The 17,821-nt window shown below is 35.1% G+C and overlaps 2 protein-coding genes across 3 annotated transcripts; one reads left to right on the plus strand and one right to left on the minus strand.

Moving 5' to 3' along the window:
* Nucleotides 1-181: 181 nt before the first annotated feature.
* LOC107044079 (nischarin) lies at nt 182-5,664 on the minus strand. Its single transcript, XM_015265826.1, has 2 exons — nt 4,887-5,664; nt 182-1,400 (listed from the first exon to the last, which is right to left on the minus strand). The coding sequence occupies exons 1-2, from the start codon at nt 5,325-5,327 to the stop codon at nt 435-437; spliced, it is 1,407 nt and encodes a 468-aa protein (XP_015121312.1). The 5' UTR covers nt 5,328-5,664; the 3' UTR covers nt 182-434.
* A 3,901-nt stretch (nt 5,665-9,565) lies between these two features.
* Nucleotides 9,566-17,364, plus strand: LOC107044073 (Hermansky-Pudlak syndrome 5 protein homolog). Of its 2 annotated transcripts, none has more exons than XM_015265814.2 (5): nt 9,566-9,924; nt 9,999-10,109; nt 13,732-15,962; nt 16,058-16,175; nt 16,436-17,364. In XM_015265814.2, the coding sequence occupies exons 1-5, from the start codon at nt 9,838-9,840 to the stop codon at nt 16,694-16,696; spliced, it is 2,808 nt and encodes a 935-aa protein (XP_015121300.1). In that variant the 5' UTR covers nt 9,566-9,837; the 3' UTR covers nt 16,697-17,364. The 2 variants fall into 2 exon arrangements, with proteins under 2 accessions (XP_015121300.1, XP_015121301.1); XM_015265815.2 differs by having other exon boundaries at nt 9,999-10,080.
* Nucleotides 17,365-17,821: the final 457 nt, after the last annotated feature.

Genomic DNA, 17,821 nt, shown 5'->3' on the forward strand with positions numbered 1-17,821 from the left:
TTTTTCTGACAATGTTACATGAATGGCACAAATTTTTCTATTAATTTAAACGAAATTAGCTGTGTAGTAGTCGAATTTCAAAAAATTAATTCGTAATTATTATCGTATACATTTTTTGCAAAAATTTTGAAAAAAAACCTCTGTATTTTTAACATTTTAATCATCTGCGGGGAACAAACAATAAAAAATTAATTTTTTTGTACTAATTATTCGTTTGTAGACATATATCATCGATCTTCAATGCATGAGAAATCTCTCTCCAATAGCCCGAAACTTTTAAAACTCAGTAGTCTCCCCTTAATAATGCAGACTTGTTAAAAATCATTTTCAGTTCCATTAAAAGAGAACACTGGATAATAATAAAAAATCATCATTGAATAAAAATGTATGAATCATCAATGAGAATTACTGATAATGTATTTGGTTGATAGACCCTAAGTGCTCGGTATTTCGGCAGCAAAAAGGGAGGAATCAGGTGCACTAAAAATCGGTGATTTCCCCTCTTTAGCGATCCTCAAAGCTTGGAGAACAGCAACAGTGTCTAGTTCCTTTTGATTTGGTTTTTCATTATCGAGACAAATGTCAGCAGCTCGTTTGCCAAAAGGCTCCAGTACCTTGACCCTGTAATCCACTATTGTGGAGACTGGATTACCAGTTAATCTTAGATTCTCCAGACAGGGGAGGGATCCCACGTGCTTGACCTCCTCAATATTTTCAATTCTATTACAACTCACGTCCAGCCACTCTAGGGAATAAAGCTTCGAGAAACTCGCTAACGAAGTCAGCTGATTCTGGGAGATGTCCATGTGCACAATATTCCCCAACTTTGTGTGCAACTTCTCAGGCAAATTGATGAAATTATTGGATGCCAGGTGCAGCTGCGAGAGTCTGGGCAGCAGAGTCACGTTAGAAATCTCAGAGAGGCGATTATTATTCAGAGTCAATGACTCGATATGTGGCATCAGCTTTATCGCCTCATCGATGCTTTCTACCTGGTTATCGCTGAGGTCCACGTGTGTCACCTTCAGCCACACGTGGGAATCATTGGCGTTTTCGATCCTCTTGTGGACCTCCTCGCACATCACCAACTCTACGATGTTCCTCAACTTCGTGTGATGCACCTCCAGGATCTTGACTGTGTCTCGAAGGTTTCCCATGCCGTAGATTTTGTCTACTGGGTAACGATTTATTACGAGGTGCTCGATGATTTTGAACGTCGAGAGCTCGATTGGGAGGAGAGATGGATTTATGTTGCTGGTACCATAGGGCTCGGTGCTGCCTTCAATCGTAAGGGCCTTCAGGTGGGAGTTCAGATCTAGTACGTGACTGAAGTCGAATTTACGGTCTGCCACCTCGAGGGGGGGACAGGGCTGCTTTAATCGCTCGCTTATTGCGTAGAGCTGGAGAAATTAGAGTATATTAATTGAATAGCTTTTTCATTGGAATCTTTTCTGTATTTAAATTATGATTTGTTATTGAAGAATAAAGGATGTTTACTCGAAATGGCAAGCACTTGAAAAATTTTTGATTTTTTTCAAACTGATGGATAGAGTTGTCTTTTTTACGTTCATCAACATCTTGATCTACTAGTAGAGGAGAGTGGGGAAAAATGAAACAGTCAAAAAACGACTGTTTAACACATTTCAAACAAAAAAATTTTTTTTGTTAAATTTTTTTTATTTTTGGGCACACTGATGAGAATGATAATTTTCCATTCAGTAGAATAGAAAATTATGGAGAAGTTTTGACGGGCGAAGATTTTTTCAATGGATTAATTGAAAAGAAAATGAAATAGCAAAATCCAAAGTCCAGAGCAAGGCCCAGGGGGAGGCCCAGAGGAGGAAAAAGGTGATGCTGAATTTCAATCGAATAATTCATTGACAAAACTTTTGCCCATCAAAACTTCTCAATAATTTTCCATTCTACTGAAGGGGAAATTATTATTCTTATCAGTACTTCCAAAAATAAAAAAAAAGTTTACAAAAAAAAATATTTAATAAAAAAAATTTTTTTTGCTTGAATTGCGTCAAACAGTCGTTTTTTGAGTGTTTCATTTTGCCTCACTCTCCCCTACAAATTGATAATTAAAGAATAAAATAGGTAATATGCAATGAATATGAGCATTAGTATGAGGTTCTGTGGAGTTTTCATGTTTCCCAGATTCTTTGTTTCCCATTGGACTAAGTTTTTTTTCATATTGCTCTCTTTTTTTATTTTCATTTTCGATCCAGTTGCACTCAGCCTAGTTAAGAACATTCTCAATTAAGTATCGGTATAAATAAAAATAATCTGCGGAGCAATTTGGATCGAAAATTCACCTAAAAAACGTGGTGTATCGATGTATCATGACTACTTGTCATTAATACCACTGACTGAATGAATGCACTCTACGACGAATTCCTAAAATTGTCTAATTGTGGAAATTGACTCCAGACAAAAATTTATTCAAACAATTTATGTCTGCAGTAAATTTATTTCAGAGTTGAACAATTATAGGAATTCGTCGTAGAGTGCATTTCAGCCATTCGGTCGGGAATATCGACTAGATACTTCACAATTAGTGACATTATTGGCACGTCGGAAAGGTATACCGATACACCACGATTTTTGGTGAAACAATTTCGATGAACTTTCGATCAAAATTGATCAACAGATTATTTTTATTTATTCCGATATTTAAGGATATCCCAGTACTTTGGCTATTTTTTCTCCACTGAAATGCTCTTCTACTTTTGTAGTCGAACATCAGAGCTTTCGTTTGAGCCTTATTTGACCCTAAGGTTCCGGACATTTTACAATGATTGTATTATTTAAACTTTGCAGGTCTAAATTTCAGTCTCGATACTGAACCGTTGAAAACCATTTTAAAAATCTTTGAAATGTTTTAAAGTTACTTTTGAAAGAAGATTGATGAAATAATTTAAAAATTCCATTTTCTGAAAATTACGAGCACTATGTATAAATAATTTATAAAAAATCAATTTTCCTCCATCAAAATCATTTGATCAGAATCGTAACAAATTTATTTCTATTCAGAATTTCACTAGAAATCGATTTCATGCCTAAAAAAAAGAGGTTTCCGAAAGCTTAAACAATTTCAATTATTCATATACAAGCAACGAATGTTGAAAAAAATAACTCTGTGCAAAGTGTAATTTTAATGACGCTGAATATTCATGATTTTTTTCAAATTTTTTTCTACGTAATTTAATTGACAAATTTGATGACTGAAAACGGTTGAATCTACAAGGTGGTCTGTATCAAACTGTAAAAGATACTTGGATATCCTTAACTGAGGATTTTCTTAACTAGGCTTGGTGCAACCGGGCCTCATTGATAGACTCCTGCATTGGAATGTTCAATGATTATAGAAATAACATAGGGGAGGGTGGGGCAATAGATAAGATAGAAAAGATTTTTTTTTTCAAAATTCAAATTTTTGAAAATTGTTTCACTGGGATACCTGATAAATCCGTATAGGATAAACTAAAATGGACGCTCAAAAAAATTTCGAACAAATTTCAATAATCAAATTTTTAGAAACTGCTTTTTGACAATGTCCACAACCGAAAAATTATTTAAGAGTGGGGTAAAATGAACACCCGACAAAGTTAATCCTATTCAGGTTTTACTCAAGAAAATTTTCAACAGATATTTTCCAACAAAATCGTGTCCGTATGTTTTTATAAAAAGAAATTCAAGCTGGAAGAGATATTAACAAGTAAACTTCAACTCTATTAAATTTTGTATTGAAGTTTGAAATATAGAGTAGGCTTTGGACTTCCTGTTTTACTATTGAAATACCCTCGAATTTTTTTTTTTTTTCAATGAACAGTTGTACGCCCTACACAACTGACCTTCGTCAATTTGCGAAATTTGTACAATGGCTACTTTTCATCTTACAAGGAACATAACACAATGGGAGGAGGGGAGGATAAATGAGCAAAGAAAAAGTTGGTTTATCACCCCCACGACAAAAGTCAAAAATGTGTTTTTTTTTTTCAAATTGAAAATCGTAGTCATGACTAATGTATCAAAAATTGAATAACATTGTTGAAACATTAAAAATTGAGGAAGAAAACGAAGTATCGATTTTTGCTTTACCTTACAACTTCTATAACGCAGTCTTATGACAATGTGTTCGTTTTTATAAACTCGCAATGAAGTCGGAACAGTAGATTTGATCCAATTCAATTCATTATTTAAATCTGGTGTCCATATTGCCCCACCCTCCCCTATTCTTACAGAAAATCTCTTGACAATTCATTCAAAATCTTTAATAATCAAAATGACGACCACTCAACACGTATGAAAAAATCGTATAGAAATTTTCTATACGGATTGCGTATAGAATTTCTATAGGATTTTCGTATATGATATTCGGATATTTCTATACCATTTCTATAGGTTTGATCCTATACGACCCAGTTCCCCATGTATAGAAACATTTTGTATGGAGTTGCGACGTTTCTCTACGTTTTTCTCTGGAGTGTTTAGGCATATCTTTCGTATGAAAACAAAAATTTATGTAAAAATTTATGTATAGAAATAATTCGTATAGAAATATCCGAATATCATATACGGAAATCCTACAGAATTTTTATACACTATCCGTAGAGGAGGGTGGGGTAAAACGAACACTTTGGACTTTTTTAAAATTATTCATAACTCAGAAACAAATTGATCAATTGAGCTCAATTTAGGCTCGTCACAAAGGAAAGAATTGTTCTTTGTATTAAAAGAAAAATTATTGAATTTTATCAACATTTCAACCCCTCCTTAACATTAAAAAAAATTCAAGTGTCCGTTTTACTCCAACCTCCCCTATAGAAAGTTTCTATACGATTTTTTCATACATGAATCCACAATGAAAATAAAATTCTTACTTGAACAGGAGTGAACGTATAGCCCTTGTTCCCCAGCAATAAAGCTTCCCCCTCAGTAAAAAATTGCAGAGACATATTTTGGAGCAGGAAGAAAATGTCATAAACATGTAGATCCAAGAACATAGCCAAATCCCTCGGCATAGTCTTCTTCAAATAATTGTAAACAGAATTCAGATAAATCTCGAGTCCTTGTCGCCTCTTTTCAATGAAAGCCTCACTCTTGTTGCCAATGAGTTTCTTGGGTGGAAGACTCTCCTTCTCCACGCAATGCTCCGATACCAGGGTATCATGGAGCTCAGCGAATTCATTGTATCTGTGCTTCAGTGTCCAAACAACCTCGTCTATTCTAACCTCAATTACGTAGAAGGTAATCCCGTCTATTGTCTCGATAGATGGAATTTTAATCTGCATGTTCTCTGGATTCAACCATAGGCAAGCCATTGTATGGGCTGAAGCTCCTAGTGGGGCTCTTGAACCTGGAGATGTGATTTGAACTTTCCTGTCTCCTTAATTACCTCACAGATCAACATCACAGATTGAATTTAATTCTCACACTTTCAGGCATCCTCAACGTATTTTCCAATTCTTTCTGCTTCGACGAGTGTTATCTGACAGCCACGAACATGTGAATCAGGGGATGAAACATTTTTTTTGCGAGATTGTTTGACAGAAAACTTTGAAAGACTGATTGGAGTTGTGTGCATGGACCGAAGTGGCGGCGGAGAGAGCAAGAGAGATGATGTTCAATAGCTCCGGCTGTTTAGGACAGAGTCCACAGTCTAACGGGCCCAAAGAGCAAGAGAGAGATGACAGCAATATTAGCAGATAGGCAAGGAAGCGTTTTTCCTATACCAATCAAAATACTGGGGCTACTGTGACGTGTTTTCATGTCGGTTTTCGCAAATTGTTCCGCGCTGAGATTCGAACTAGAGATGGGCGATACGCCTCGATATATCGAAGTGTTCAAGATTGTATATCGATATACCGACGTTTTTCTACCGATATTTTTGACGACTAATATATCGCTGTTCGATATTTTTTCGTCAATATCAAAGTCTAAATTTGTTTCTAATTTTTTAGAATTTCGCAAGAGAATAAATGAAATGTTAGCACAAAAAAGAAAAATATTGTTTTCAATACCGCATGATTTTATTTCTTTCAGATTTCATTGGACCCCCTCCTCTCTTATATCTGACCCATCGGACTCTGCTCCCTCACTCCACCCATCGGATCATGACCATCATGATCACTCTAGTTGGTTTTCCCATCTTGTCATTGGTGAATATTTCAAATGAAAAATATATCGGGTTCAATGATATTTTTTTCAGAATATCGATATTTTCAAATTATATCGATAGTTGCGATTTCGATATTTCCTTCAATATCGCCCATCCCTAATTCGAACAGCTAGTCCTATTTACTAAAGATGAACGAAACGTGAAGTTGTTTTATATCGAAATATCTCGAAACTGCCTGACCGCTAATCCTTAACTCTGATTGGTCAATATGTGACACACGAAGTTATTCACAAAAAAAACACGCGGCATTTTCAAATTCTTCAGTGACATAATTTCAAATTCTTCAGAGGTAAATTTTTTTTTCACGTCATATATAATATATATATATATATTTCACATGTATATATATTATCGGTGAAATGAATAAATTCTGTCCTTTTATGGAGACCGATTATTTTAAAAAATTGAAGATAATTAATTGAAAATGAAAAATTCTTTATAGATTCTTTTACTCTACTTCGCTATTCACTTCAATCCTTAGTCGAATTCTTTTTGATAAATTATTAATATTTATAAGGTATTCATGAGAAAATGAAATTCAATGAATTCCATTTCTTCATTTCAACAAATGAATAGATAAGCGCGCGCGAGAGCGCGCGCATAGATTTTGTAAATTAAAAATTTAAGACTACGCTGAGAAAAAAAATAATTTTGCCAAATATTCATTTACTTGATAGCAGTATTTTCAAACTCGTATTTCTCCTCACGTATGAAAAAATGCTATAGGATTTCCTATAGGAAATGTTCGAATTCTCCATAGGATTTCCTATAGGATTTTGCTGATAGGATTCCCTATCAGATTTATGACCGTAATCCTGACCCTTGTGACCGATTGGTTTCGAGTCTCAATTTTGTGTTACTTTCTATAGAAAACCCTATAGTGAATTCTATAGAAAATGCTATAGAAAATCCTATAGGAAATCCCACCAAAAAAATCCTATAGGAAATGTTCGAATTCTCCATAGGATTTCCTGTAGGCAATCCCATAAGAAATCCTATAGGATTTTTTCATACGTGCTATTGAGTCATTCCTAGGCGAGCCTGGCCCGGTTTCAATTATAACAATCATTATGTTACTCTAGAGGATGACTATGTTGCACACGACCTTGAATGAACTCTACTGATTATTCATTTTTCCTAAATTTCTTATTTTCTAGAGGGAAAAATTAATTCTTTAATGTTGATATTATTGAGAGAGTTCACTCAAGGTCATAACTGCCATGAACATATTCTGTAGCAATATAATTGTCATAATTGACACCTGAGGATTGCAATCCTGGGCATGCCTGGGAATGACTCGACTAGAAAAATACGGTATTGAAATAATAAATGCTTCTCTTAGCAAATGGATATTTGGCGCAAATAATTTACTTGAGAGAAGCATTTATTTTTTCAAAATCGTTTTTCTTCAATCGAGTCATTCCCAGGCGAGGCTAAACCGGTTTAAATAGGGAACTTGCATAAATTTTTTTCCATTTTCTAATTTCAAGCTTGAGACCTGAATAATTCACTTTTTCATTCACAAATGTTTGAAATATTGCTTATTAATTAATAATTAATTGTTAAAAGTCGAGCGCCGGACCAATCCCAGAATGGCTTTAGCCGATCTAACCCGATCTTGAGGTGCTCCTCGGCCAATGGATCGAGGAAGACAACTCCCCACTCTCTTCACACTAGCCCAATGAAGCGTTATGTGACCGTCTTCGTGACGTCATGCCCGAAAAATTTGTCATGACTGATTTTCAATTTATTATTATCAGACTAACATTACATTAATTAACATTATGAAGAATGTGTGAATAGAGAACTTAGCAAGAATTGAGTTTCATGCAAGCTCCCTATTATAACAATCATGTTGCTCTAGATGATGACTATGTTGCACTTGGATGAAGTCCTCTAATGATTATTCATTATTCCTAAATTTCTTATTTTCTAGAGGGCAGAATTTCTATTGATTCTTTAATGTTGATAGATATTAAGGGCGTTCACTCAAGGACATATAACTGACGTGATCATCTTCTAGAGCAATACAATTGATATAATTGAAACCTAATGAGGATTGCCTGGGGAACAACTCGACTGGAGAAATACGGTATTGAAAAAATCAATAGTTCTCTCAAGCAAATGGATATGTATGTGTATTTGAAATTTTGTGTCACCTCAACAATCCTTACATGTGATAATAATTGAGGGGTTAGTAACAGGATGACTACTCTGAGTATTCGACTACCTGGACCATTGGGGTAATTGTAATTTAATGCAAATTTAATAGAATTAAAACACAAACAGAAATGAAAAAAAGAAAAAGCGTTATAACACACAAAGAAATGGTTAGATGACTTCTACCAAAAAGGTTCGAACCCCTGCTTGTTTTATTTTTAGGGGCGTATTATATACTACATACATATATACTATCCTATATATATTTTTTTACATAACTGTATTTATTTTTTTACAGTTAAAAAAAATTACAGTATAAAACATATATGTATAGTATATATAGTATGGATTCTATGCTATTTTTGTATTACATTAAGAAATGAAATTCTCTCATTTCACAATTGCACAAATTAAACAAAAGATTACAGTACATAAAAACATATAACATAAACATCATATTGCGGTTACTTGATAAGCGAAATAGAGGCTTCAAAAAATCGTTACACTGAATTTTTTTAAAGTGGAATAGATCATGACTAAATGAATTTTGAATTTCATAAATTTTTTGCGTCTAGAGTAAAATTTATGAAATTCAAAATTCTCTTATTCATAATCTATTGCGAGTAAAGTAAAACGGATGTTTAACTTTATTCTTTGGAATGTAACGAACATTGTAAAAAAAAGATAAAATCAAATGAAAACTACGGCGCAAGGAGCATTTTGAAGGTACAAATGGAAAAAATTAAATTTTTCTTGGTTATACGGGGCAAAATCGACCGGGTCCGCGATTTTCTCCAGTTATTCTGATCTTTCGTCGTATATTACAAACTGTTCAATGGGTCCCAAGGCCCAGTGAAGACTTAAATTTCACCAACGTATCCCTTTTAATTCATTAGCGAAGGGGTAAACCGGGTTAAGTCGATTTTAACTTTTGGTCAGTTTTTGATGAATATCTTGAAAACGAAGAGAAATAGCAAATTTTTTTTCATGACCTTTTTTATAACTCGCAATTGGCTCTACAAAAAAGATTATGACAACAAATTTTCTATCTCTTTTAGATACCGAGATATTCGTCAAAAACTGATCAATAATCAAAATCGACTTGACTCGGTTTACCGCTTCGCTACTGAATTGAAAGTTACGCGCGTCCTCGCATGCTGCCATCTTGAGGGAAGCACGTGTGGTGAATCCCAGAAGTGCATATTTACGATGTCGATAAGAGAAAAATAATATTGGGAGGTGGAGGATGATCATCAGTGAGTGATTGACAGGAGTGATCAAATTGTTGTTACGATGAGCTAAAATTAACATATCTTCCTCTCGGTTTTTATTAATTCCGGGCGTTGACACCCGAATTCTTCCCTAATACTAGATGAGCACAATTTCTCGAGGCTGATTATTTCATTATGAAAGTAAAACAAATGGTGAAACTTCGGAGCACAAGGTAAATTATTTTTCGTAGAAATAAAGATTCATTGAGTTATCGTCTAAGTATGCAAGAGAGTGGACTCGTCTTATCTGAGTATGAGGAAATCAATTCGTTGCTGTATAAACCAATTATTGCCACTCAGCGAATCAAAGTGAGTTGAAGTGAGAGGGGAATGAAAAGGAAGTATTCTCCATATTGTTTACGAGTTTTTTTCTTTTTTTATAGTACACCTGTATCAATGTCTCAACAAGTCACATTGTCCTTGGTTCCACGAGTGGGAGTCTGTACTTATTCACCAGAGAGCCATGTACTTTTCAACAAGTGATACCATTATCGGTACATGATACATTTTTAAATTTCAAAATCCAATTGTATTATTTTGCAAATGTCTCCGAACGAAAGGGATTTGGGAGAAAATATCAAGACGTCTTTGGTGGAGAATTTTGAAAGCCACAAAAAAGCTCTTCTGACGTTTTCCTGCGAAATCTCTAGTTTCGAAGCCATTTGCGAAATACATTGCACGCGCATTTTGCTCTTACCTGATCGCAATTATTCGTGCCAAATTGCAAGTCAATATGTCGATTTTTGCAAAAATGAAACAACAAAGAGACATGAAAGAAGATGCCCTACAAAAAGCAGGAAATTTAGTGAAAGAAAGTCTAGGAATGTTGAACGGAAAGAGACAAAAAGAAGACTCATCTTGGTGGATAATATTATTTTTTATGTATTTATGTATTCTGGTATGAAAAACTCAAAAAAAAAACGGTCATTTAACGAGGGGCTGGTCACTTCTCAATCGGGTGCCTCAAAGATTTCCATAATGAGATGATTTCCTGTGATTTATTGAATGATTTTTGTGATTTCTCAATAAGAATTGGAAATCATGATCTCTTTTAATTTTTTGTGATCCCATGACTTCTAATAAATTCTGATGATTTCTTAATTTCAAGAAATCACTCGAAAAATCATCATTTTGGGGCCAAAGTTCCAGTTTCGTTTCCGGCAATAACGTTATTCGACTTTCGTTTCCGGCGATAACATTATTCGACTTTCGTTTCCAGTTTCTTTTCCCGTAATAACGTTATTCCAATTTCGTTTCCAGTTTCGTTTCGGTGCTACTTTCGTTTCCGGGAACGGAAGGCACTTTCGTTTCGATATCGCATTTCGTTCTCAGTCCCTGCTAGATTGAGAATCTTTGCATTATTAACATATGAACATTCGAAAGGGATAACATTCTGACATAATTCAACATTTCAGAAGTGAAGTGGTCAAACGGTTTAAGTCAATTCCATTCTAGCGTCAGTTCTCGATGAATATCTCAAATTCTAAAGAATTTTGCAAAATTTTCTTAAAATTATTTTTTTGTAAGAAAAAGTGAAGACTATCGAAAAAGATCTTACGATAATTTCGCTATCTTTCTTAAATTCCGAGTTATTCAACAAAAACTCGTCTGGGAGCTAAGTCGACTTAAACTGATCGACCACTTCACTACTGATTTATTGAATCGAGGTATCAGATGATTTATTTTGACTAACGAAGAATTTATAAACAATATGTATTATGAGGAGATTAATTTAGAAACTGGAAAAATTCGAGAACGAGAATGTTGTCAATTTGACAATCAGAATGTTCCTCGTTCGAGAACTTCAAAGTTTCTTATTTTAAGAACCCAAAACCGAATGTTCTTGAAATGCGATAATATGAGCCCTAATTTGAGAATAATTGTCCTCCATTTAAGTAAAAACGGTTAAGAATTGAAACTTCTTTTTTCTGATTCTTAGGGAAATTTTCCTCGAAATAAGTGATAATTTCCAAAATTTTTTTTGCTAGATCTTAGTACAACGCAGTTTTTTAATTCAGAGATTTCTACCGGAAACTAGAAACTTTACGTCTGTATGTTATATTATCAGAATCCATCGATCCTTTAAAATTTCACCAAATAAAGAAAATTGTTGTTCTCGACCATTTGTTTTGAAATTGTTGAAATTCATTTGGGCCATATTCAGGTCAGCAACAATAATTCATCACAAATTTACTAATTCATTTGCACTAAGTTTCGAATGCTCAAGGCATTCCTCTTCAGGTGCATAATTTATTCTGGAATAAGTGACAAAATAATTTTAAGATTGCACAATCACTCCACTATTGTTAAAATGTAAACTGTGTCCTAATAATCCTAAATTCTTACCAAACATCGAAACTAATCAATAAGAAAATCCAATTTGAATTGGTAAATTTGTAATGAATTATTGCTGCTGACCTGAATATGGCCCAAATGAATTTCAACAATTTCACCAAATAAGTTCAATAACAAAGCAAATTTCCAAATTACAGTGGACTCTCGTTATAGTTACACACATTACAGTGGCGTTTCCCCTTATATTGTTTTCTCTTCGCTCGGCCGCTTTCCTCACTCTACACTGAGCAGACAAGAGTTTTTTTGGGAAGTACATCTTTACTTGTATTAAGAAATTCATGACTTGAAAATTACCAAGCGCACAATATCTCACACTAAGAAAAAAAAATCTTACGGCAAGAAATGTTCTACTTGTCCGAAAGATGAGGGCGATTGGTTCATATCAAGGAAACGAGTGCTCAAACCAGTTCAAGTGGCTTTTACATTAAAATATTCGAGAATTGAGGATAGAAAACTATTAAATGGATTAATTCAATTTTACTTCGTTTGAGAAATGACTTTCTTGTCATCAAGAAATTGTCCTCGTTTTTAGGACTAATACAAAATTTCTTGGCGAATGTTTTTTTTCTTAGTCCGAAATATTTTGATCTTGAAAATTTTCAAGCTCCAGGTTTTTTGATATAAGTAAAGACGTACTTCTCAAAAAACTGTTTTTCTCAATGTACGAAAGTGATCAATCGCATTTTAAGGGGAGACTACTATGAGTTTTAAAAGTCGCGGGCGATTGTAGTGAGATTTCTCATACACTGAAGATCGATTATATATGTCTAAAAACGAATAACTAATGCAAAAATATTGAGTGTTTATTGTTCGTTTGCCCGCACACGCTTAAAACGTTAAAAATAGTCCAGGGCCTTCAATTTTTGAGCTACGGTTTTTTTTAATCAAATTTTTTGAAAAAATGTGTAACCGACGGCGGTGGCTGTGTGGTTGGAGTGTGGGATTGGCATGCGGGAGACTCGGGTTCGATTCCCGGCTTGGGGGGCCAAAATTTGTGACACTCTAAATCTGTACTGTACCTGGGCAGGCTTTTCCCTCAAATGAGGTTTCCCCTTGTCCTTCGGCGAATGCAGTACAGGGGGTTGGGGGGTGGGAAGGGAACAAATCATAGACCCGAAAGGGTATACGAGAAGAAAAAAAAAAAATTGAAAAAATGTGTGCAATAATAATTACGAATTAGTTTTTTAAAATTTGACTCCTACACAGCCAATTTCCTTTTGTTTAAAATAAGAAATTGCGCTATTCATGTAAAATAGGCAGAAAAATTATCCTTAAAATATTTAAAATATAATCTCGATTCTTTCAGAAATATTTTTCGGGCTACTTTACATGAATGGTGTAATTTTTTATTTAAAAAATTGCAAAAAAAACGAATTCGTAATTGCTATTGGACACATTTTTTCAAAAAATTTTGAAAAAAAGAAACCGCTATGTCTGTAGCTCAACAATTCGAGGCCCTGGACTATTTTTAAAATTCTAAGCGTCTGCGGGATAAACGAACGATAAACAATTAATTTTTTTGCACTAATTATTCATTTTTAGACATATATAATCGATCTTCAATGGATGAGAACTCGCATTCCAACAGCCCGCGACTTTTAAAACTCATATCAGTCTCCCCTTAATTCGCTCTTTCATGATTACTCTTTATCGCGCACAAGGAAATTTCCAAAACCTTCCAAATCTCCGTTCATTTCACTTCTCAACTACTACCGATAAGTCCAAAACAGTCCTGAAATTCTCACCCCCTCTCATCCGCAGGAGGGCACAGTAACCCACGTGCAGATATCCCCGGACGAGAAAACCGTCGCCCTATCCACAAAGCGTGGGAGCGTCTGTATCATCACCTTCAAGCCCTTAGCGAAGCTCCTCTCAATCTCGAACGAGCACCTCCATGAGACCGTCACCTCCCTCTGCTGGAACTCGAAGAGCTCAGAAATCTACGTGGGGGACAACAATGGAAAGATCTCCACCATCGTCCTCTCGATATTCACGGTCAACGGAATGTTCCAAGCCCCCTCCTGCGCCCTCATGCACCTGGACTCGAGCATCGTCCAGCTGGACTACAGCCTGCATTATCTCCTCGTGTCGACCCTCACTCGTTGCTACATATGTGACACCTCCCAAGAGCAGTTCAGGCAGATCGGTAATAAAGCGAGGGACGGAGCCTTCGGTGCTTGTTTCATGAGAAAGCCCCCAGTGGAAATCGAGAAAAACACATCGCCCGTCCCAGAGGGTGAGAAATCTCTGAACAAATCAGTCGGTCTAAACTCCATAGTGGGTCTAACCGATGACAATCACGAGGAAAATCTTCTAATCTACTCGGCAAGACCAGGCCTGCGACTCTGGGAAGTCAACCTGAACGGAACTGTTCTGAAAACTCATCAATTCAAAGATGCCCTAGCCGTTCCCCCCTCCGAAATCCACAGATCAGCTCTCGTCAGATCAATTCCCACCAGCATAAGCAACGAGCAAAATGACCAAAACATCCTCAACTTTTCCCACCTATTCGTCATAAGTAAAAGATACCTGCTCTCTCACTCAAACACATGCCTCTACATAATCGATCCTACAAATGCAGCAGTTGTACTGTGGACTGATAAACTAGATACCATAGCAATGGCACAAATTATTGACGATAAAATTTACTTAATGAATGCAAACGGCACATTTCACTGTCTAATGCTCTCTTCTATCGATTACCTCATCATCAAACTTTTTGAAATGAAACTTTACAATGATTGTTACAACGCATGCATGACATTTAAGAGTGATTTAATGAAATTAGTCGAGAGTAATAATCCATTAATGGTGAAGGATTTCAATGATTGTAGTAATGGCTTGGTAACTGTACTTGAACCAGTTATATCAGTGATACAATCGAATTTTAGTACTCAACCAAAGAGATTGAATTGCGGAATTGTTGTTGTTAATTCTGGTAATTCAATTGCATCGAGAAATAATGGGAAATATGAGAGGAATTATGACTCGTCTTCAGACTCTGAGATTCTTTGCAAGAGTGTGATAAAGCAGAGAAGAAAATTAGAGATTAAACATACTGATGATAAAGATATTAATGACCTTGATGGTGAATTTTCTCGGTTAAATTTGAGGAAAAATGGGGTGGAGTCATCATCAAAAATAAATGGAGATGAGGAAGAGTCGTCAGACCCTCGAAGAAAGCAGATCGAATCAGCAACAGCGAGTATTCAATCAGATATTCAACCAATTTATGCACTAATAAGTACCTTAAAGTCTTCGATAACTATAGAGGACTTGGAAGACACAATTTTTAACATAGTTAAGACTATACAAGAGATTAATTTCAAGTACGAGGATATCGTCGAGTTGAAGATATATCTGTATGAGGTTGTGAGGTCCATTGAGAGGCTCTACTTCCATGGACTGTTGGAGAGCGTTTCTCCGGAGATGTTGACACCTCCGGGGAATTCTGATAACAGTTATGTGGTGGAGGAAGTTCTCAGAGCATTCGTGGATTTGAATGGCTCTGATTACAGCGAGTGCAGATGTGGATTTCCCAGGTACAGGGCACCTTCAGAGCCAAAGTTTGGGGATGTTGGGCAGCTCTTGATGAGGAAATTCAGTCAGGAGGGTGGAGACAATTGTGTGAAACTATGCAAGAGTGTTCCTTATCTCTGGAGAGATTATCTTAGAATTTTTATTGATAAGGGAGAGAAAGTAGATCATCTTCATTTGTGCCTTCAGACTAGAGACAATACTGTACTTTCGATTATTCTTCCATTAGTTGGGGATGATTCCTGGGATATTGTTGCTGAGTGCGACGAGAGGATGAGGATTGGGAGGTGTATAGCGTGTGGAAGAGGTGATGAGGACCAGGGAGAAGTGACGGGCGTGGGGATTGATTGGAGTGGAGTGGCTCTTGAAATACTCAAGAGGCAGGGGATACATGCTGCCATGACATTCCTCAGTGATGTTGGGAGGAAGCTGCCTAGAATCAAATTAAAAGAAAGGTAATTTTTGCTTTTTTAAAGAGTTCATTCGTCGAGATTCTCATTTTGAAGTTGAAATGTTTATTCGTTCAATAATTTTTTGAATGGTTTTGCAGTATTTTTCAGTCACTTATCTGTACGAAACTATTGAATCGTCATGGATTTGATCAGGTGGTTGAGTTTGATGGGAGTGGTGAGGGGGGCAAGGAGTACAGCTCAATTTGCTCGAAAAAGGTAATTTTTGGAAGTGCAAGAATGGACTATTGCAAAATTTTCATAATACCTGCGGTGAGAATCCTGTTTGGATGAGTCAGATTTCATGCCAAAGAGTGATAATGAAATTCAAAAATTACTTGAGATTTTTTGAATTTCGTTCCACAGATTCATAATTATGGAAAATTGAAATAAGTTCATTCTGTTCAAGTTCATCACGATCGAAAGATGATTAAGTCGATTGAAATAAATTTTTAATCGTTTCCATTTGATTTCTACAGGCTAGAGAAGTACTCGCAGACGCCCTAGAGAAGGATCTCAATAGGCCAGTAAATAATAATATATTCGGTAGTGGAGCACACCACTGGGGCATGACATATAAAACAAGAGCATCTGTTTGTCCCTGCTGTACTCTCTCACTACAAACTCCAGTCTTACTGGGAAACAGTGGTATATCGATATTTCCATGTGGCCATGCCTATCACGTCAACTGCCTCATACAAAAAAAATTAACAAGATGTTACCTCCACTCATTAGAGTAGTAGAGAAGAATTATTGTATTGTAAAATTGTCAGAGTCATAAATACTGTTTATCTCTCTCTCTTCATTATTCGAATTAAAATACAGATCAAATTATTGAACCAAAATCACAGATATATTAATGAAAGTTTAGTTAAGTTGATTGTAACTGACTCGTTTATTATGGATCACTGACAGTACAACAATCTGTCGATTTTGAATAGATTTGAGAAACAGGTGTTGAGATTTAATGAAAATTTCTAGTACAATATTGTCTGTGCCAAATTACCTCTCAATCAAGAATCATTGGTAATTGAATCAATAAATAATTTAACATCAATTGTAAGTGACTTTAAGATGATATTAATTAGTTATTGGTCGAGTGTGGCCTAAATATAATAAGTAGATGATTAGAATCACTCGAATGTACCTATTCACTATTGTTTTCCATTCAGCACAATTTTCATCTTTTATATAAACAATAATTTTGAGCTAAATCCCATAATTTCGTCATCACAGAATTGACAAAAATCATTTACCCTTGTTTTTCGATCAATTTACAATTTTGAATCGATTTGTATTTGGATTTAAGATTTTTTAGGATTACTGAGTTTTAAAAAAAATATATTTCATTATTCTAGTCTTTAGTGCTTAGTTATAAATTTGTATTAAACAAAATTTTTGTTTTTCATTCATTTCGTTTTTCATTGATTTAGTTTTTTGCAGAGAAAATATTGTGATTAAAAGTCGTTCCAGAAGAAAATTTATATCTCTATAAATACATAAAAATTCAAGAAAAAAAAAGAAAAAACAGTAAAATAACAAAGAATTTATGAGTACGCATATCTCTTTCTTCACACTACTTTTTCACACTTACCTTAACCCATTATTATTAAAAAACGGTTTATCACAGCTTAAGTGGCATTAATTTCTCTCAGATAATAATCAGTCTTAATGTTCCATCGAAATACCTACCAAAATATTTGATGCTCATCGCTAAATCGATACAATTGTCTTACATCGTTAATTATATCTCACAATCTAATTGGTCTTAGGGGATGAAAATTAATCGATAGGTGATCATGGTTGATGACTTGAGCGAAGAGAAAACAGAAATAAAAAAGACAGTGGAAATAAATAATAATGAA

This window comes from Diachasma alloeum, unplaced genomic scaffold (genome assembly GCF_001412515.2).
Source record: "Diachasma alloeum isolate Michigan unplaced genomic scaffold, Dall2.0 Dall_scaffold_00672, whole genome shotgun sequence".
Lineage (NCBI taxonomy): Eukaryota > Metazoa > Arthropoda > Insecta > Hymenoptera > Braconidae > Diachasma > Diachasma alloeum.